At 36.1% G+C, this 23,662-nt stretch overlaps 1 protein-coding gene across 2 annotated transcripts in view; it reads left to right on the forward strand.

Moving 5' to 3' along the window:
* Window positions 1–10,284: 10,284 nt before the first annotated feature.
* LOC150099662 (recQ-mediated genome instability protein 2-like) overlaps window positions 10,285–23,662 on the forward strand; it is a 50,457-nt gene continuing 37,079 nt past the window's right edge. The window contains exons 1-2 of one of the 2 annotated variants that reach the window (XM_090403767.1): window positions 11,047–11,471; window positions 22,445–22,682. In XM_090403767.1, the coding sequence (XP_090259893.1) occupies window positions 22,503–22,682 (180 nt within the window). In that variant the 5' untranslated portion in view covers window positions 11,047–11,471; window positions 22,445–22,502. Of the gene's footprint in view, window positions 11,472–22,444; window positions 22,683–23,662 lie in introns of both variants that reach the window. The other variant, XR_016549350.1, reaches the window with a different exon arrangement.

The raw sequence follows: 23,662 nt of genomic DNA on the forward strand, positions 1-23,662 counted from the left end.
AACTTCCCTATCCCTGCTTGTTAGTGTGTTCCTCAACAACCATGTAATTTGATGTGATGTTTTGGCAATCTTAGCAATATGCCCTTTAAACTTAAGTTCTCTGTCCACAATAACTCCCAAGTCTCTTGTCTCATCAACTTCCTGCAGTTCAGTTCCGTTAATATAGTAAACAGCATGCGATGTCATCCTCCCGAAGTGCATCACCTTACACTTAGCCACGTTGAACTGACAGCCATTTACCTCAGTTCCATAGCGTCAGCCTATTTAAGTCATCCTGTAAAATATCCACATCATTTGAATTGATTATCGCTCTTCCCAATTTTGCATCATCAGCAAACAAGTGGATATTTCCATTCAAGGTATTTCCAATATCATTGATGTACAAATTAAACAATAGAGGACCAAGAACTGAGCCCTGAGGTACACCACTAGTCACTTGCCTTTTCCTGGACTCAGCTCCTCCGTAAACCACTCTTTGATATCTGTCCGCCAGCCATCCTTTAATCCAAATCACCATCTTCGGATCCAAACCCATTTGCTCTAATTTATGTAACAGAGTTCCATGTGGAATCCTGTCAAAAGCCTTTGCAAAGTCAAGCAGTATCACTGAGTAAGGATTTCCTTTATCTAACTCCACTGTTACTTTATTATAGAACGTAAGTAAATTACTTAGGCAAGACCTACCTTTCACAAAACCATGTTGTCCCTTATAAAGTATCATATTGCTGTCCACCCAGTCCTGAATTCTAATTTTAACTAATTTCTCCAAAATCTTAACCACCACTCCAGATATATTGATTGGTCTATAATTTGCAACATCAGTCTTAGAGCCTCCCTTGTGCAATGGAACTATTTTCCCCTCTTTCCACTCTATTGGCACTTTACCAGAACTGAGGCTTAAATTAAACATCCTGGTTAGAGGAGTTGCTAATTCTCTTGCACATTCTCGTAACACATGGGCCGATATGCCATCTAACCCAATGGCAGTGTTAGCATTAAGGTTCTTTAATATATTAGGCACCTCAATTTCATCTATCTCTATACTCTCATCAGTCAATGGCACATCTGACACTGCACTATCACTACGAAGATGGTACACTTTTGCGAAATGATCACTAAGCAACTCAACTATTTGATTAGCTTCAGTAATTTCCTTACCATCAACACGTTTTAAAGTAATCTTTCCATGGATATTCTTCCTTTTACTAGCCACATAGCGAAAGAACTCTTTAGGGTTTCTTTTGGATTCATCAGCTAGCTTCCTCTCATAATTAGCTTTGGCTTTCCTTACCATACAGGTTACTCTCTTTGCCTGTACCTTATATTGCTCATTGGAACGCTCATCACCTTTTTCTTTATATGTCTTCCACAACCTTTTCTTTATCTGCAACTCTTGTTTAATAGTATTAGTCATCCATTTTATTCCTACTTGATTTCTCCTTCTGACTCTGGGAATACAGTCTGATACAGCTTTCTTCAAATACTCCTTGAGAATCTCCTACGCACCATCAACATCTCTCCCCTTGAATTTCTCATCCCATAATACAGCTGAAAGCTGACTTCTCAGCTTGCCATAATCACCAGCCTTGTAATTCCACATATACCCATTCTTAATAGAATATTCAGTACGTCTTTCAATCTCCCAGGTCAAGACCACATGATCGCTTTCCCCAAGTGGAGACATTGTAACTAAATTACTTATTGATATGTTCTCCGATGTTATGACCAGATCTAACACTCTAGAATCTCTTGTCCCTTCCATCACCTGCTGTCTCAGGTAATTATCTCTTAACAATTGTATAAACTCCATTTCCTTTGTTCCTTGTGACCATTCCTTCCCCCAATCTATGTCCCCAAAGTTAAAATCCCCCATAATAATTACTTGACCTTTACTCATCGTGCTAATTTGCCAATACATGCTATCTATATTCTCCCTTATTCCCCTTGGATTATAGCAACAACCAATTACATATTTCGCCTTGTTAATCTCTATCTCACACCAAACAGCCTCTAATGAACTGCCCTCTACATACCTGTCACAGTGAGGTACTTCTATCTTTTTTCGCTTTAATGTTTCGTCTATCATTAATAAAACCCCTCCCCCCATTCTGTCATCTCTGTCCTGCCTGAAAATACTGTACCCCTTACATTCAATCCCAATAACTATATCATTCTTGGTTAACCAAGTTTCACTAATTCCTATAATTTTTGGCCATGTTGTACTAAGTAATGACAAAAATTCTTCACACTTATTCCTAATACTTCGAGCATTGGTATACATAAACTGCAATATACCCTTCCTCCCATAATATAATATAAGTTAAATAGTAAACATGTTAATAAGGAAAAGAATGTAGTAATCGAAGATTTGAAGAGCGTTGTACGAGAAGCAGCTAAAGAATTGTCAGTACCCTTGACCATTTTGTTTATTTTGAGTCTCGGGTCTGGGTTAGTCCCGAGCAGGTGGAAAGAGGGGAAAATAGTTCCACTGCATAAAGGTGGTTCCAAGACTGCTGTTGTAAATTACCGACCGATTAGCATATCAGGAATCATTGTCAAGGTCTTAGAGAAATTACTCAAGAAAAGAATACAGGATTGGATAGATGAAAATGCGATATTGTATGGGGATCAACATGGTTTTGTGAAGGGTAGATCATGCCTCAGTAACTTGCTCACGTTTTATAACACAGTGACGGCTGAACTGGATAGGGGTAATGGGTTTACAGTGATACTACTGGACCTTGCCAAGGCCTTTGATAGGATACCACATGGAACCCTAATCAGTAAACTGGAGCAGATGGGTATAGATATAGGGTTGGTGAGATGGATAAGAGGGTGGTTGAAGGAGAGATATCAAAGAGTGGTTTATTCAGGAGTGGAGTCTAAAAGACGTCTTGTGACTAGTGGAGTGCCACAGGGCTCTGTTCTTGGACCACTGCTTTTCAATTTGTTCATCAATGATATTGGAAAGGATCTGAGAGGAAGTGTTCACTTGTTTGCTGATGATGCAAAGTTGGGTAGAGCAATTGTGAGTGCACAAGATGTCAAAATTTTACAGGATGATTTGGATAGTTTGGAGGACTGGGCTAGGAAAAATGGATGTGAATTTAATGTGGCAAAGTGTAAGGTTATGCACTTTGGGGTGAAAAGAATAGCAGCAGTATATCGCATTGGTGGAACCATACTCCAGGAGATTGATGAGGCCAGGGATTTGGGAGTGTTGGTGGATAGGGAGTTGAAGTTTACGGGGCACATTGCAAAAGTAACTAAAACAGCTCACCAAATCACTTGGCTTCTGAAAAATACTTTAACATGCAGTGACGAACAAGTTGTTGTTCCTCTGTATCGAGCCTTGATAAGACCCCATCTGGACTTCTGTGCCCAGCTATGGGCACCAGGGTTTCTTTGTGATGGGGAGGAAGTGGAGAGGGTCCAGAGACGAGTGACCAAGATAATAGCAGGTCTGTGGAATGAACCTTATGAGAATATTTGTGGGTTGCAGAAATTGGACGATAGGCGAAGGAGGGGTGATATAATTGAGACATTCAAATTACTGAAGGGTTTTTATAAGATTGATCCAGAAGATATTTTTGAAAATATGACTGGTGGTGGGAGGGCTAGGGGCCATGCATGGTAGCTGGGCAAGGGCGTGGTTGACAAGGGTGTTAGAGCTAGGTTCTTTACTTGGAGAGTGGTAAATGAGTGGAATAAGCTTCCAGAGTCTGTTGTGGGTGCTACGACCGTGAATGAGTTCAAGGCGAGGTATGATAGATACTGTGTGAATGTTGAATAGTTGTTCTTGACATGATGTTAGGGCCTCCCTCGATGAGTCTGTCGACTCCTTGGAGTTTCCCGGAACAATAATAATAATAATAATAATAATAATAATAATAATAATAATAATAATAATATTTCACTGCTCTGCATTAAATAACTAATTTCCCTATTAGAAGCTCAGTAGTAGTTGCATTTGATTCTTCTGTACTAGGCCGCACGAAGATAGACTTAAGTTCAAGTCTAGTCGCTGATTAGAGTAACTTTATCTAAGCGTCTCTTCTACGAATTCCCGAGTTAGTTGATCTCTACCACTGGTAAGTGAGTTTTTCCTCCCAGTAGCTCTGGTTTTTTGTCCCATAAATTCAAGAAAATCGAACATTGAACCCACACCATTTGAGACAATAACATATTCGTTTAGGGTCAGGGACTAGGAGATGGAAGCACTTGTTTGCCAATCTCTTCATCGGTTGCCGCTTATAATTAGTGATAATCTTGGGCCAGTTATCTCTAATTGGCTATCGGTGGAGATTTAACTGCCTACTCGGTCTCCAAAAATTAGATAGGGCGAAAACGGCCTCTTCCACTCCCTCATAGGGAATAAAAGGTGTTATATGATGTTTTGTTGGAAGCTCGAGAAAAATTCAACCTAGTGCTCGTTATATCGGCCAGTAGGTTGGATTAATTTGAAATGCTTCCATAAATGCACAGTAAATTGATATAATTTACAAAAATTTATCCTAGGGAGTGAAAATAACTGAAATGACTTGTAAAGTTGATATGCAATCTAGTCAAGACAGAACCATAATAGTAAGGGGGGAGGGGAGAGAGAGAGAGAGAGAGAGATCTCATTACTATAAAATATGGACCTTCTAAAAGTTTACATCTGAATACAGTTTGCTTATTTATTCAATTTTTCAAACAAATGATTTCCCATGGCCACCACTTGACCCTAAAATTTTTAGGCAACAGGAATTAAGAAGTTATTCATGTTACTGGTATCATATTGTAATTAATGAAAATTCAATTTAAACTTGAACTTAATATTTAAAAATGTTGTGAGAAACTGCATCCTTCATTAGAATCTATCTCATTCAATCCATTCACTACTGAGCACAGATTTAGTCACCTGGGTTTCTTGAAGATCAGGTAGTGGAGAGGATTCAGAGACAAACGATTGAGTTGCTGACAGATGTGAGGAATGCCCCTATGAGGATAGATTAAAGGTGTGTGGGGTTGCAAAATTTGGTTAGTTGGATTCTAGCCACCGACTAGAGGAACTTTTATTAAGCCTTTTTTTCGACCGCTTCCCGAGTTAGTCGATCTCTGGCACGGGCAAGCGGGTATTTTTTCTCTTGTAAACTTTGGTTTTTTTTCCCATCAAAATCAAGAAAATCGACCGTAGAACCCACACTATTTACAGACAGTAAACATAGTGTTAGGTTTAGGAACCATGAGATTGCGGCAAGTATAATTAGTGATAGTCTTGGCCCAAGAGTATCATAGTCTTGGGCCAGCTATCACTGATTGGCTACCGGTAAAGATTGAACTACCTCCTCACTCTCTAAAAGTTAAATAGGGATAAAACGGCCTCACCTACTCACTACGGGAATAAAAGGCTTTAGCTCATTTTATAAAACAGAATTTCTATAAGATTGACAGAAAAGATAAATTTTCAATACACTGGGAATAGAGGGAGAACTAGGGAGTTATCCCTGGAAGTATGCTAGAGTGTGGGTATGTATGTGATGTGCAACCTAGGTTCTTTGCTTACAGAGTGGTGAATGGCTGAAATGACTTCTTAGAGGTAGTTCTGAGTGGCCCAATGGTGACTAAGTTTAAGTAGAGGTATGATAGGTTTGTGTGAATAATGTGCAGTGTGGGTCTCTGGCTATCAGTAAATATTGAATATAGAAACTACTACTAATAATAATAATAATTATTATTATTATTATAATTATACAAATTAAATGGATATTGAATCCAACATTATTTCTAAGCTGAATATATAGAAACTGCAAGAGTGTCGTGTATAGAGTTCCGAATATAGAAACTATAAACGTTTTGGCGGATACAAGCATAAGCAACCTTTTAGGACAGAAGCAACTTGTGGCAAAGGTGGAGTAAGTTCTGATCACTTTCCTTAGTATTTTCCATAATGCAAAGCACATCTCCTTGCAGACATATATGATGTATGCATTATGGGAAGGGGTCACTACCCAGACCGGTTTCAACCTTTGTTGAGGTCTCGTCAGTGAGAGCCAGACCCAGATGTAAAATACATAAGATGAAGAAGTCATTCTTTCCCATACAAGTTTCAAAAAGGCGTCACATTTGAAAAGGTACCAAGAATTACTGAAATAAAGAGCCAAGAGGCTTCACTTCGGCGGTGCAAAATGATACAAATTAAGTGGATATTGAATCCAATATCATTTCAAAGCGGAATATATAGAAACTGCAAGAGTTTCATGCCGAATATAGAAACTATAAAAGTTTCTACGGATCCAAGCGTAAACAATCTTTTTGGACAGGGGCAACTCGTGGCAAAGGTGGAGTAAGTTCTGATCACTTTCCTTAGTATTCCCCATAATGCAAAACACATCTTCTTGCAAATATGTATGATGCTATGCATTATGGGAAGGAATCACTACCTAGACCGGTTTCGACTTGCTTACGCTTAAATCCGCCACAACGTCCATTTTTTCCATATTCGGCACGAAACTATTGCAGTTTCTATATATTCGGCTTTGAAATAATGTTGGATTCAATATCCACTAAATTTGTATAATTTTGCATCGCCGAAAAGAATCCTCTTGGCTCTTTATTTCAGTAATTCTTGTTACCTTTTAAAATGTAACACCATTTAGCAACTTGTATGAGAAAAAATGACCTCTGCATCACTTCAACCTGGGTATTTTACATATGTGTCTGGTTCCCACTGACGAGACCTCAACAAAGATCGAAACCGGTCTGGGTGGTAACCCCTTCCCATAATGCATAACATCATACATGTCCGCAAGGAGATGTGCTTTGCATTATGGAGAATACTAAGGAAATTGATCATAACTTACTCCACCTTTGCCACGAGTTGCCCCTGTCCTAAAAGGTTGCTTACGCTTGGATCTGCTGAAACCTTTATAGTTTCTATATTCAGCACGAAACTCTTGCAGTTTCTATATATTCAGCTTTGAAATAATGTTGGTTCAATATCCACTTCATTTGTATAATTTTGCATCGCTGAAGTGAAGCCTCTTGGCTTTTTATTTCAACAGCAATAATAAACTATTGGAATCTGAGGCCTGTGTAGCTCAGTGGAAGTGGCGCTTGCGTCCTCTGCGCTTGTTCGCTCGAAATCAGACTTAAGTTTAAGTCTAGTCGCCGACTGGAGGAACTTTTTCTAAGCCTTTCTTCTACCGGTTCCCGAGTTAATCAATCTCTGGCAAGGGCAAGCAGGTTTTTCATCACGTAAACTCAAGAAAATCGACCGTAGTACCCACATTATTTCAACCAGTGACATATCTTGTTATGGTTAGGTACCAAGACATGGCAGCACTTGTTTGTCAGCCTCTTCGTCGGTGGCTGCTATAATTAGTGATAGACAGGCCAGCTATCTCTGGTTGGCTACCGGTGGAGATTGAACTGCTCACTCAGTCTCCAAAAGCTAGGTAGGCTATAAAGACTTCGCCACTCACTATAAGGGAATAAAAGGCGTTAGCTGATTTTTTTTAACTATTGGAATCCAGTAAACGCTGGGCTTCAGAGGTGATCCAATCTGTTTGAAGTTTTATTACATCTTAAACCATCTCTTCTATTGGTGATCTTCGGTTTACAATCTAAATTTCCCTAAAGTGTATATTCGAATGCATATTTGTAAATATACGTCTTTTTGCTGTGATTGTTTAAAATCGGTCGTTGTTATAAAGGAATTATTCTAACATGGATATTATGTGTGGTATATTTTTATTTTAATGCCTGGAAAAATGCGTTACCTTCTATATATGGGTATTTCTGAGAAACTCTGAAATATATGCAAATATTCTTATCCTCCTTGTTACCGTTAAAACTAATTGAAGAAAGGAAGAAGATAAAAGAGAAAATAAACAACTGCAAATCAGAACGATTATATAGAGAATATCAGAAGCAATACAAAGATGTACATAAGGTGGTAAAGCGTTCCTCCAGAAATAACAAGAGAAACTACTATTAGTTGTTGGCTGAAGATACTCAGAGAGCGAATGATACCGGAAATCTTGGAGAAGTTTATAAAATTATAAGACAATTTGGAGGAACTTATCAGATGAATGAATGTGTGGTTAAAGATAAAAATGATCAACTACTAACTCAAGAGCATGAAGTCCAACAAAGATGGAAAGAGTACTTTGAAGAATTATTAAATGTTAAACACGCCTCTATAAATCCAAATATCGAATCCCCTTTCGAAGAGATCCAAATCAATTCGAATTTCATGTAAACATGGTAGGATTCACAGTGAAAGAAATCATGGAAGCAATCAAGATCCAAAAGAATAGAAAAGCAAGTGGAAATGATAACATTTGTGCTAAACTGTTCAAAGCTGACCTAAAAACATCAAAACTATACTGTTTAAACTGTTAATATCATACAGACATCTGAGAAGGTTCGGAGTACCAGGAAAGAATCACAAATAGTCAAAATTCCAGGGGAAAAAAGGTGATCTTGCAGAATGCAACAGTTGGAAAGGAATCAGCCTATTGTCAGTACCATCAAAGATCTTCACTAGAATCATAATAAATAGAATAAAAAATAGCACTGAGAAAATTCTGAAAATAGAACAAGGAAGCTATAGAAATGGAAGAAGAGCAATAAATTAAATTTTTATTCTTAGAAACATAATTGAACAATGTGTTGAACTAAAATTCAACTATGTATCTCAATTTTATTGATTTTGTCATAACTTTCGACAGCATAGACAGAGAACGTCTATGGAAAATCCTGAAAATTTATGGATTTCCTGACAAAATAATAAATATTATAAAAGATTTGTATATTGGAAGTAAAGGACTGATTCTATTAAATGGAACAGCTTCCGAAAGTTTTTACATCAAAGCTGGTATTGAGGAAGATTGTGTCATGTCTGGAACACTTTTCATCATTGTCATAGATTGGATAATGCAGCAAAAACCTGAAAACTGGAATATGATGGAGCATTGACACCACATTAGAAGATTTGTACAATGCTGACGACATTGTACTACTATCATCTAGATTTTAAGACATGAAAATTAAGACAACAAAGTTAGAGGAAACTGCTAAACAAATAGGCCTATATATCAATGAGAAGAAAACCAAAATATTAAAAATTAACAGTAAGAAGGATGACCCAATCTTTATAAATGGAAATCAGGTAGAAGTGACAACGACTTTTCACTACCTCAGAGCAACTGTCAGCATGTAATGTGGTACCAACGAAGACATTACAATAAGAATAAAAAAAATATTGCTATGCATTTAAAACTTTACAGAAAATTCGGAAATCATCCAATATAAAAAGAAATTTAAAGGTGCAAATTTTTAACTCAACTGTTAAATCTGTATTACTTTATGGAAGAAATCATGGAAATTAACCAAACAACAAGAAAATAAAATTGATGCCTTCCAAACAAAATGTCTTCACAGAATTCTCAAAATTTACTGTCCAAATAAAATTTCAAACATTGAAATTTACAATAAAACCAAAACCAAACCCATTAGACTGGAGTTAAAGAAACACAGATGGACATGGCTAGGCCATGTATTGAGAATGCCAAAATCAGAACATACAAGAATAGCATTGACATGGGGCCCTGATGGTAAAAGGAAGAGGAGAAGATCCAAAATGACATGGCACCGGATGGTAATCAAAGAACGAGAGAAACTAGGATGGTCAAGCTGGGGGAGATCAAGAGAAGCATCATTACTGGACCGAAGAGGATGGCAAAATTCGTCGCTTCATTCATCTTATAGGTGTAAAGAGCAATAAGTCAAGTTCTTGTTCCTGTTCGGTTTATGACATATAAATTGAAGCTTTTTTTTTTCTTCTTTTTTCTTGAAAAGCGAAACTTTCGATCCTTTTGACAGTACATGTACTGTATTTCTCCCTATTTAGATAACGTTAACAATAAATATGTTTTCTGTTTATTTTGTGTCATGCTGATCGCGTTTTTGCATGTTCTTAAACAGATGGGGTTTATTGGAAGTTTTTTCACTTGGCTGTGCTAGGATAAAATCAGATATGTAATTAGTAGATGGAGTTTATGGAAGTTTTTTCACTTGGCTAATGCTAGGATAAAACCAAATATATAATTAGTAGATGGAGTTTATGGAAGTTTTTTCACTTGGCTATGCTATGATAAAACCCAATATATGATTAGTAGATGGAGTTTATTTTAAAATGCACCTTAAATAAAATTTCATATCTTTCTTTTAACACACCAGGGGTCTCTGAAAATTATAAATTATAAAGAGCAAACATGAAATGGTAACGTTATGTAATAAATAAGAGAGATTGGGAAGTTGCTACTAATATTTTTTGAAATTAAGAAAATTATGTGGAAGTGTTAGTTAAAGAAATATATTCGAATTTTGTGAATTGTTCGCTTAGATATGTTCTGTGTAATTAATTTGCCTATTAGGTCTTTGCGGAACAATTTTATTTTACGATTAAGGCCGCAAGTATTACCTAAATCGAGGGTGCCTTATGAAAGACCGGTTTTTTCAACTTTGTGGAGAAACATTTTCATTTCTCCTCCTGTACTACATCGGGGTTATGAAGGAGATGGGAAAACTACAGTTACAGTATTGAACCAAGAGAAAAGTGATGATCGTTTGCTGATTAACTCATATAACCCTTACGGTTTTCGCCTGAATAATGGCTTGTTCGCTTTAGGTCCCATAGTATTGTTTCCACGATCAATTTTACAGTGGAATGTAAAAAATGTGCATGATATAAATGAAGATTCGTTAAGTCTCTTTTACCTTTTAGAACCCAAAATTGATATTTTGATAATAGGTACCTCAGATCCTCAAAAAGTGATACAGTCAAGAGTTACGAGGTTTATGATGGCAAAGAGGATAAGTATAGAGGTGCTGCCAACATATCAGGCATGTACAACGTTCAATTTTTTAAACTCTGAGGACAGGTATGTTGCAGGAGCATTCATTCCACCTGATAGTGTTAGAATAGAAGAAGATGACAAAATATTATCTCAAGCTAAACGAAGATCGCTTTATAAACTTGAAGATGATGCTCTGTACTAAAGCAGTACATTAAAAAAGAGATGTTTAACATCTTAAACTTGCATAATCAGCCTCTTGCATCTTTGTGTTAAAGATGCATGTTCTTATGCTAATTTGAAATGAAAAATCGAAATGATTAGTAATTATAACTTTTCTAGAATATTCTTAGAAAATGCAACATTACACTATTTAAAGTTTCTTAGAGTTTTATCTGTGGAATGGTTCGTGGTTTAGATGTGTGTTATTTGAAATTTAAAAGGAATTACGTATACTAAGAACACTTTTGTGTGGTTCAGCTGTGGATCGGCTATTTACATATTGTAGATTCCTTTGCAGTGAAATTTTAAGGCATCACTTATTAAAAAAAATACTGCAATTATGCACCATGGTTGTGATAAATAATCCATTGGTCTAATATTATACACACTTTTGTTTTGGCAATGGTGAGTGGTGAAATTAAATTTTTTTAAATTGTATATGAAATGTGTAAAATAATAAAATGGACAAAAGTCCAAGATACTCCAATAAAACTTAATAATTAAAATTATCACAGGACTAAAAATTAAGCAACAAATCACCTGGTTTAATTCCAAAAAATAAGAGATAATGTAATCTTAACTGATACTCATGGAAAAATGATAATTATTTAACTATGGACTGAAACAGGAATGTAATGTCAATTTGTGATCTGGTAGAAATAGGTAGAATGTCTCCATAGCACATTGCAAGGATATTACTTGTCCTTTGGTTGGAAATACCTGATTCAGATCTTGTCTATGATGTGAAAAATCTTTATAAGAGCATTTTAGATGAAGGTAAGTTAGTTGATCTCATATGGAGAATTATGGGAACTTAGGTTTTTCATTCTGCAAAGCAGCCACATTGGCTGGAGAATACATGCATTTCATAGACATACTGTCCACAGTTGCTGCACCTATCAACACCAGTGATGGGGTGGGGGCCTTCCCTCTCTCCCCCAAAAAAGAAAAGAAAAAAAACACTAGAAAATTTTCCAAAAATCTTTTCCTAATTAAAATTAATTTTTTCATTTATGTTGTGTCATGTCTTCTATTTCTATACTACTTATGAATTAGCAGTCACATAAGGTGGGAATACCCTATAGCTCCTGGGGATCATGGCAGCTGTGAACGCAAGGCAAATGAAGTAGTGCTCGGGTGGACTGAGCACTACTTTGTTTGCCCGAGCCGGGCCAGAGGAGATCACGGGTATCACATATTGGCAATCACTGCAGATGGTCAGTTATAAGTCAAATGCATAGTGTCTATTCTCAAATCGCCAGCTTAACTCCCCCCCCCCCAAGATTAAATCCTGAGTGTGCCACTGTATGACACTAATTCTAAATAAAGTAGATATTTACCTAAGATGGCTGATTAAGATTACTACCACAAGAGGATGTCATTTACAAGTGTTATAGCCCAAGAGAACAAGAAAGAATTAAACCAAGTAAACTACATAACTTGAATAATATTTTTAAAAGCATGATTTATGAAGGCTTAAGTGTTTAAAAAATTTCCTTCACTAAAACCACGATAAAAATCTGAACCCACAAATGGTTTGAAAAATAATCAGGCTTTTTGAATTGCCTGTTATCTTTCTGTTGGCTCAGCTAGCATGAGCATTTCCCATTACTTTTGTTATCTTAATTGTATATTCAGAATTCTCGACTTGTTCATGGCCATGGCTTTATGACACCAAAATCAATCATTTTAACAGAGTGGCGGTTTGACCTGGTATTTTTTTAATGATGCACTTGATGAAAAATATTTTCATTATAATTTTAACATAATTGTTATAGTGACTTTTCAAGATCCTGAACACTCCTCAATGGTTAATATCAGGAAATTGATTGAAGCTCAAACTCTATACTTATGCATTTAAATTCAATATATATCAAACATTTTTAATCTTAACTTGAAAAAAAAATATATAGTATATAGTGGTATGTGTTCAATATGGATTTACTTGTATTGTTTAGGACTTGGCATTCAAATAAAAAAAAAGTATCGATAGTTCTCTTCCACAAATGTAATTATAGTATCACTTAATGGTCCGTATTGAGATGAGAGAAATGACACTTGTTAATAATGTAATATTGATGTAATGTGCAGTCAGCATTTCTTCTCATAACTCAAGATTTTCTAGCTTTTGGAGGTTCAGAGGGTTTCCTTAAATTTTACTGATTTAAGGACATTTACCTGTTGGTTAGAAAAATAGATTCAAATCATATGCAGAATTAGAGGAACCATTATAAGAGCTGCTGTTCAGTTGAAGATTATTCAGGCTTGTACAGAGATGGCAGGTTTCCTTTTAGCCATTTAGATTTGCAAAATATACTGGCCAGAGAGAGAATTAACAAACTGGTTCAGACTTGGTTGCTTTGTCCATAATTGTAACCCAACCAAAAGAAAATTTAAGGTGACTGGTAAAACTATAAAAAAATGATTGAATAATGCCTTGGATAAAGAATATCCTGATACCTCCTAATTCATGTCTTTTTAATCTCAGTAATTATTTTATATTTTTACTCATTCCAGTCAGCTGTTCCCTCTCCACCCCTCATGATAATCCAAGTGGCAGCTGTTATTATTCTTATTATTATTAGCATCAAATCTCCACTGGATCAAAGGACTCATTGCAGAAGGCAGTGGCAAAGTGGATTTTTTGGTGTTGGCTGTTTAGGTAGGTGACAAATGCATCCAAAATGTCTTGTCCATGGGGCCAGATGACGACCTATAGCTATACCATTAATCTATTTGTAGATTTTTCCTCCCCATGTAAAGTAACCTGCATACATAGTAAATTTGAATAATTCAAAGATATCAGGGGGAGATTTAGACTTGATCAAATCGAGAGTGTCTATAAGTGGTACATTGGTAAATAAAGAGGAGATATCGAAACTAACCATTGTCTGAATTTTTAAGTATATGATTTTTTACGAGTGATTTGAAAGGGACTGAATTTTTTTTACAAAAGTAGAGGAGTTTGCTAGTAAGGCAGGCAACTTGGCTAACTGTTGGGCAAATTTATACATGGGACTATCTGTGCTATCGACTATAGGGGATAGGGTGACCAGACGTCCCTTTTTTAGACTCTGGTCCTGTTGTCCCAACAAAACCTTAACTGGATGCTAATTCTTCCATTTTATTAAATTTAGACCCGTTTTGTCTCTTTTTTGAATTCGTGGCATGACTTCATTTTTGTATATGGAAATATATTCTTGTATATGTTTGAATATGGAAAGGATAATGTCTCTGCTGGTGACATGTGATAGCTTAAGATCGAAAACATGCACGCTATGACGATTATCAACTGTTTTGAATGCACACTCTCTCTCTCTTTCTCTGTGATAGGACAAAAATGCTTCAACCAGTGGCAGCACTGCTGCATCTGGGCAGTAACAAGGTTACTTTGTCTACCATACCATTGTTTTTGTGCTTCTTATGCCGGTCTATTAGTAATTGTGAAAGTTAAAGTGAGTATATATTGTGAGTGGTGATATTTCATCCAGATTTTATCATGCCGAAAAGGAAGTGTAGTTTCACTCAGGATTTAAAAGAAGAATATCCCTTCTTGAAAGATGATGAAACAACAAACAAGTTGCAATGTACTGTGTGTCATTCGGTTTTTTCAATTGAACATGAAGGCCATTCTGATATAAAACGGTATTTGACGAAGCAAAAACATAAATTGGCAGCCGCTGTTGCAGTTTAAGTCAAGATGTTACATCATTCTTCACAAAAAATTCAAAAGGGAAATTAACTGACGAAAGTAAATGTCTTGCAGCTCAAGAAGGTTTGTTTGCGTTTCATGCAGCAGTGAAACATAACCTTTCTTTGAGGTCAATGGACTGCACCTCTGCAATAGCAAGAAATTTATTTTAAAAGAAATTTACATGTGGGTGAACAAAGTGCCAATCAATTTTAGTGAATATCCTGGCACCTTACGCAATGTGAGAAACATAGCAATTGAATTGAAACAAGCCAAATACGTGTCGGTTATGGGACACATCAAACCACAAAGATTTGAAATTGGTGCCTGTCCTAGTGAGGTACTTCATCCCGAATAAAGGTATTCAGGTTAAAATGATAGATTTTCAGAACATAACAGGAGAAACAGCAGAACTACTTGCAAATCATATATTGGATGTTTGAAACAACAGCTGACTTATAAAATTATTGCATTTTCTGCAGATAACTGCAACACTAACTTCAGTGGATACAAACGAGGTGGTTCCAACAGTGTATTTTCAAAAGGTTAAAAATGAACATTCATGCTATTTGCTGTGCTGCTTATGTTGTTCATAATGGTATACAAACAAATGCTGATATTTGCCTATTGATATCGAAACAATTGTAAATAAAATATTTCAGATTTCCACATTTACACCATGAGAGTAAAGGAATTGAAGAATTTCTGCACATTTACAGAAATTGAATAAAAGCATGTTCTAAGTAGTGTACAAGCAAGATGGTTATCATTATTACCAGCTGTGAATAGGATTATTGACACATATGATGGACTCAGATCTTACTTTTTATTACAAGATTAATGCCCTACATTGTTGAAATCATTTTCCAGTAACCAACAAACAATACTTTCGCTCCATTTCATGCAAAGCCAGCTGAAAATATTCTCAGCAACAATAACAAAAATAGAAAGGGAAAATATTTCGGTAATTGAAGTGGTAGAAGAATTGGAATTGTTCAGACAGAAAATTACCATTTCCAGCCAAGCTGAGAACTTTCAAACATTTAAAATGTCATCAATTATTTCAGAGTTCAAAGATGAGGGTGTCTTTGATGAAAAAGAATTTTTAGACACTACAAATTTATTTTATGATACTTTCCTTGAATACTTAAGTAAATAAACTTATTTCCAGCCATTGAAAACATTTCACTGGATTAAGTTGAAAACTCTACTAACTTGGGCTGAAGTTGCAAGCAGCCTAAAAGCAGTCAATGATATTGACAGCAAAATATTCAATATTGTTGAAGAAGATGAATTATTTGATGAAGTCAGCTATAAAAATAATGTTGTGAACTCCAAGATGGAAGAATGGAAGGACACAAATGCTGAAGTGGACAAAAAGTGGTGTTATGTGCTTAAGGTGCTCCTAGAAAAAAAAAATTCTCTATCAGTGTTGCGTTTGATATGAGAATCTCAGGAACAAATTCAGCTGTAGAGAGAATTTTTTCTCTCATGAGTTCTTTGTGGTCTGATGAAAAGAACCATTTCAATACCAAGACTGTGAAAACAATAAATGTGATCAAGACACACTTTGAGATTTCGTGTGTTAACTTTTATGAGTGCATCTTGAAAGAACTAACACCTTTGGAAGAAATATCTTATGTCTAATGATAATAATGTCTTCATATAATGATAATGCTGATACTCCATAATTATAATGCACACTTCAGTCCTGTGTATACTGCAAATAAATATAATTATATGTTATTCCATTTTTATGTACAACTAAAAAATTCAAAATGCCATTTTTTTTTTTTGTTTTGAAAATCTGGTCACCCTAGAGTAGGAGGATATTAGATTTGTGGATTTTTGGTAATCCATAAATGTGAGGTAGTTTAACATAAACTGGGTTTATTATTTTGATAATTTCTTTTAGCCATGAAGTCTTTTATATGTATATATATTATTACATTTACGGCTATTTTGCCTGCTTCTGTTTAGGAGTGTCCCTGTTTAAATGTCATTGGCTTTTTACTCACGGATTCTTAGGGCATTGTAGATGTACCAATAAATATATGCAGCATAAGGAAGAGAAATTTGCACATACCTTTTTCTGGGTGCTGTAGCTTTTCTTCTTTTAGCGATGTCCAAACTACTGTGTGTGTGTGGGGGGGGAGGATTAGGTAATGTGGGAGAATTAAAATAGAAATGGAAAAAAACCTGAGTTTTTTTTTAACAATATATATATATACATATATATTATAAGGGATGGGAAAGGGATTGAAACCAGCAACTGATTTTTAAAGGGGGGAGTTAATGGGGTGCGGTCCATTTCGACTATTCTTGGTCATCGTCTGAACACATGGAGGAAGTGGATGCTATGTCAGGTTGGGTATGTGTTTCTGCTTTTGAAGTGTTTGTGTTATCGCCTATTGGTTGGGGTTGTGACCTCAGTTTTATGTTGTGATGCTTCCAAACCTCAGATTATGTAGGGCCTGTGTATGTTGATAGAGTTCGCATCACATTTTATGGCTATTGTTTCCAATATTCTAAGCATTGTTTCTTTGTCTTGTCTGTCTACTATGATGGCCTTGTCGATCTTTGGTTTGTGGTGAATACCAGTTTGTAGTCAGTATGTTACTGGTATTCACACAAACCAAAAATTGGCAAATCTCCTAAAACCCACTAAATCTCACACACAAAAAGAAATATTTGAACACCACAACGTAGTCTATAAATTTCCCTGCCAAAAAGACTGTGATATCACCTACACAGGTTCCACCATCAGGTCTTTATGGGCAAGACTACAAGAACACTTCCAGATTGTAACATCCCTATTCCAGAACATTTAAACACTAAAAAACACAACATTAAAAAGAAAAATCGAATACAAAGCAGGGAAAAACGGAAATAGCTGTTCATGCCCTTGAACAAAAACATACCCCACAGATCGACAACTCCATCTTAGTAGACAGACAAGACAATGAAACAATGCTTCGAATATCGGACACAATAGCCATAAAATGTGATGCGAACTCTATCAACGAACACAGGCCCTACGTAATCTCCGAGGTTTGGAAGCTTCACAACATAAAATTGAGGTCACAACCACCCCGACCAATGGGCGATAACACAAACACTTCAAAAGCAGAAGCACCTACCCAACCTGACATAGCATCCACTTCCTCCGTGTGTTCAGACGATGACCAAGAATAGTCGAAACAGACTGCACCCTGTCAACCCCCCCCCTCTAAAAATCAGTTGTTGGTTTCAACCCCTTTCACCCTTTCCCACCCTATATAAATATATAAAAAAACGCTCCACCCATCCCTTATAATATATATGTATATATATATATTATTCAAAAACACCCAGGTTTTTTCCATTTCTATTTTAATTCTCCCACATTGCCTAATCCCCCCCCCCACACACAGTAGTTTGGACATCGCTGAAAGAAGAAAAGCCACAGCACCCAGAAAAAGGTATGTTCAAATTTCTCTTCCTTTATGCTACATATATTTATGTAAATATACATCTACAATGTCCTAAGAATCCGTGAGTAAAAAGCCAATGACATTTAAACAGGGGCTCTCGTAAACAGAAGTAGGCAAAATAGCCGTAAATGTAATAGTTTAAGAGGAGTAACATGGGAGTTTTCCCAGAAATAATATCCATATGAATATCCAGAAATAATATCAATAAACACATCACGTATGCATGTTGTGTTGTGCTCTGATGATGCGGATTTGAAATTCAGTGAAACTTAAGCAAGTTAATAAAACATCTTTTTATAAAATAGTGCATTTGGTATTGTTAACGCTGTTAAAAATAAGTCATTAGTGTGATCCCTAATACTTTCTAAGTCTGTCCACTATCACTCCCAGATCTCTCATTTCTGCCTCCTTCAAAATTTCCCATTAATTGTATATTCTGCATCCCAACCTTACCCACCACATTTCAACATTTTCAACATTAAACTGATAGTTCCACTTGCTCGCCCACTGTATGGCCACAATATCTGCTCTGCTCCTTATAGTTAACAGCCTCTATATACAAGTAGCCTTATTATTATTGTTCCAGGCAACTCCAAGGAGTCGACAGACTCATCGAGAGAGGCCCTAATATCATGTCAAGAACAACTATTCGACATTGACACAGTATCTATCATATCTTGTCTTGAACTCATTCACGGTCGTAGCACCCACAACAGACTCTGGAAGCTTATTCCACTCATTCACCACTCTCCAAGTAAAAAACCTAGTTCTAACACCCTTGTCAACCACGCTCTTGCCCAGCTTCCATGCATGGCCCCTAGTCCTCCCACCACCAGTCATATTTTCAAAAATGTCTTCTGGGTCAATCTTATAGAAACCCTTCAGTAATTTGAATGTCTCAATCATATCACCCTTCCTTCGCCTATCGTCCAATCTCTGCAACCTACAAATCTTCAACCTATTCTCATAAGGTTCATTCCACAGACCTGCTATCATCTTGGCCGCAGGGCCAAGAACACAGGGCCACACTTGCTTGCACTATCACTATGCCCAGAAGCAAAGTGGAGCAAATAATTTGATACTTAGTCATAAAAAAAAAAAAAAAAACTTTTTTTTAATTGACAACATCAAAGATTGGATTTCATCCAATCTTTGATGTTGTCTTCCATTGCAGTCTGGGTCTTCCTCTCTTTCCCTCCACCATCCCCCTGCAATACTATTCTGGGAAGTTCTCCAGAAGAACCTGTCATCAAATGTCCTGCAAACACTATTTTTCTTCTTTGGATATTAGCCATATAGTCTCTTTTCGTTTTGAATCTTTTAAGAACCCTTTCATTGCTCACTCTTTCAGTCCAGCTGATACGATCCATATTTTTCAAGTACACATTTCAAATGCATTCAATCAGTCACTCATCTCCTTATTGATTGTCCAGGACTCACATCCATACATCCCGACGCTCCAGATCATTGTCTTGAGGATTCTTACTTTTAACTGTTTGTTCAGATCTCTGTTTCCTAATATGTGATATATTTGGAAAAATGCTGCTTTTGCTTTTTAAATTCTGTTCTTAATTTCATAATTAGATCTACTGTCTTCTGTTATTCAACTCCCAAGGTATTCAAAACTTTTTACATTTTCTATTCTTTGTCCGTTCAAAGTGATTTCCATCCCATCATTTCCTTTCCTTGAAATCTTCATCACTTTTGTCTTCTGAATGTTTATTTTCGTCTTATATCTCTCATTTTCAACCCTGTTTAGTCTGTTCAAAATTCTTCGCAAGCCTTCCTTTGTTTCGCTCGTCATCTGCATATCTTATATTATTTATCAGGTGTCCGTTTATCTTTATTCCATCCTTCAGATCTTCTAAGGCCTCCCTCGTCATCCATTCACTATAGACATTAAAAAGGAGTGGGGTCATCCAGGGGTGGGCCAGTAGTGTCCAGTGCCTGTGTGCAAAACTTTAGTTGGTGCCCCTATTCCCCACCCCAAAAAAAAAATCACTTTAAAAAAAACGTTTTTTTTTTAAAAGTATTTCCTCCTCTTTGGTGCCTTTACTATCCTGGCACCTGTGTGTGTGTGTCGCACACATTGCACATATGGCCGGCGCACCCCTTGGGACATCCCACACCCTTTCTTATGGGGATCATTCAGTATCTTCTCCTTCAAATCTAACCCTGGCTTCTTGAGTTTTGTATATTCTGAACAAAATTCTTATAATATTTTTATCTATTCCTATTTTATGCAAAATATCAAATAAAACAGAGTGATTAATGTTTTAGAAAGCTTTCTCATAGTCCACAAAGCATAGATATAAATCTATGATAACTATTAAAGCTAAAATTGATGTACTATAGAGTTGCTGTTAGAATTGACAAGATATATCCTTTAGAAAAGAAAAATACATTATAAGTGACAAGTACCAGTTATTTTTATTACCTAGCTAAGTAAAATTGATTAAAATACAAAATGCACTGTGCATTCTTTGCATATCCTAACAAAAGAAATTAATGCCTACATAGCTTATAAGCTGGGATGCTAGCAGAAAAAAAAATGAATGTGTTATTTTACTTTTACATAATGCTGGTGACACATAATTAACATATAATTTAGAGAAAGATATTGGAAGTTTTTCCCCACTTGGTTAGACTATAATAAATTTAGTTTAATCCTTTATCCAAGTATAAGCAAACAAAATTTGCACCTGAAGTATCTTCAGGACTGAGGCAACTCATGGTAAAGGTGGACCAAGTTTTCATCACTACTTGTCTTAGTATCTCCCATAATGCAAAGCACATCTCCTTGCAGACATGTATCACGCAATGCATTAAGGGATGGGCCACTACCCAGACCGGTTTCTACCTTTATTGAGGTCTCGTCAGTGGGAGTCAGACCCAGAGGTGGTGATACTAAGTTGGAAGTAATGGAGAAGTCATATTTACCTAGCATGATACATGTCCACAAGGAGATGTGCTTTGCATTATGGGAGATCGAGGTAGGCTCTAAACATTATTCCACACATTATCCAACATTCACACAGTATTTTTCTTTGATCTTATTCACAGTCATGTACCCCATATCAGATTAGCAACCTGTTCCACTCATTCACCATTCTCTAAGCAAAAAATCTAGTCCTTAAATTAAAAGTCCTGATAACTGCACTCTTGCTCAGTTTCTGAGGATGGTTCCTAGTTCTCCCACCACCATACCTAATCTGAAAAATTTCCTCTATATTAATCTTGTAAAACTCATCAATAATTTATATGTTTCAATCATATCATCCCTTTTCTGCCTATCAACTAATTTCTGTAATCCACAAATCTTCAATTTATCCTCCTCATAGCATGCATTCCATAGACCTGCCACCATGTTGGTCACTTGCCTCTGGATTCTCTCCACCTCCTCATCTCCAAGAAATCCAGGTGACCAGATCTGCACACAGTAATCAAGATGGGGTTCTATGAAGAGGTATAATAACCTGTCTCTGCTCATCAGGGCCTTCTTCAGTAACCAAATAATCTGATGAGCTGCTTTATCCACTTTTGCGATATGCCCTCTGAACTTAAGCTCATTTTTCACTAACACCCCTAAATCCCTGGCTTCAATTTCCTTGAGTATTTATAGGCAGGTTAATTGATTTAATAATAAATAAAATAACTAAGTAATAAATAAAACTATTAAAAAAACATTGAATGTAAGCTTTTTTTTTAATGGTAAAATTTGTATTTTGAATAATAATGATCTTGGTAACTGAGTAGGTTAAGATGAATATATAGCATTAGTCCATATAATTGCTTTTAATCGTTACATAGCTGTCTGTTTTGATGACATTCTTTGGCAGGAATGATCTCTCTAGGTTTGAGTCTTGTCTAGTACACAGAAAACCTGATCAGGGCTTTTCAGTTGAAAATGAGTTAATCAGTCTCATATAGAGGTGACAGTTTTTTTTTTTCTTTTGAGGGGGGTGGGAGAGTGGTAACTTGAGTTTTTCATTCCTCCAGCAAGTAAGCTGATCAGAAGAACACATGCAGTTTACACACAAAAATATATGTTTAGGCAAAAGACTGATCCTCGTGCTGTGGATTATTATAATACTCATTTGATCAGACTAGGAATTTATGGATAGTAATCACTGAGTGAAAATCTAATCATCAACTTTTTAATTCTGATGTGTATTTGCACTGGTTGTATTATATGCATGTTTGTTTTTCCACAGAATGAATGAAGCATCGTTTGGTAGTTATTTGTGAAATCCAATTTATGAATCCCCTATAATGGAAATGAGCCTTCTAGATACTCCTGCTAGAAAGCTATTAGTTAAACAGTGCTACCATCTCCAGAAGTACACAGATTCCATAAATGCTGGAGAAAAAAATGTTTATAGATGGTATTTACAGGTAGATGATAAGACTCTTCCAGTAGGTCTGGTATGGTTGCAAGGCTATATAGTTGAAGTAAGTTTTAATTTTAATTTATTGTTTTTCTGATACAAAATTTAATCACTGTTGTATCATAATTTCATTAAACAAAATATCATTAAGCATCTATATCTGATGAGGCTTAAGGATGAAAGTTGAATAACTGGGAATAGACCTCTACATAGCCTTTTAAGAAATGCAGAAAACTGACGGACTTCTCTCCTAATGTCCAATCTTCGCTTTGTGTTGCATGCCAGTAGATAGATGTCTGTATCGATAATGAATGATGGGCTGGCAATTTTGGATTTAACCAACCAAATTGTATTCTTATAGGCTTAAGCCAAAACCCAATGATGGTACAACATAATGGAATTTAATGTCTGCTGGGGATGTCACCTGGTTAAACAAGGCCAAGCTGTTTTTGTTAGGGAACCAGGAAGAACAGCAGAAAGTCAGATACTGGAACAAATTCCAACTCAACATACACAGAGTTGAATGTTGGCGCCATCATCATAAGAAGCATCAACAGTAAAGAAATGGAACTAGTAGAAGAATTGGATAAGTACCAGATCAATGTAATGGTTATCAAAACAAAGAAGAAATACAGGCGAGATTCATCTAAGCAAGAAATACAGTATGTTATATTCAGACAATAATGATCAGGGAAAGGAAAGAGTAGCTATAATATTTAGCACTAAACACGATAATTTTCTTGAATGCCAAACAGTATCAATCAGTGATGTGGACAGATAGCAGAATGGGGAATTGGACAGTGAGACTTATTTGTGCTTATAATCCCACATTGTGACATTTAAGGAAGAACTGGCTTTATTTTTGAGATGTTAGAGAGAGCATCTGGCACAAGTGAAAAAGGAAAGGTTGGTCCTGTTTAGATCTAAAATGCAGAGTGGCAAATGATTATAAAGAAATGTTTCAGAAGATGAATACCATGTTCCAGGTGCACAAATTCACATGGAGTCAGAAAACACAAGAAATAAGAAACGTCTCATTGACAC

Source organism: Typopeltis vanoorti, chromosome 14, assembly GCF_054136105.1.
Source record: "Typopeltis vanoorti isolate ZY-2024b chromosome 14, IOZ_Tvanoo_1.0, whole genome shotgun sequence".
Classification (NCBI taxonomy): Eukaryota; Metazoa; Arthropoda; class Arachnida; order Uropygi; family Thelyphonidae; genus Typopeltis; species Typopeltis vanoorti.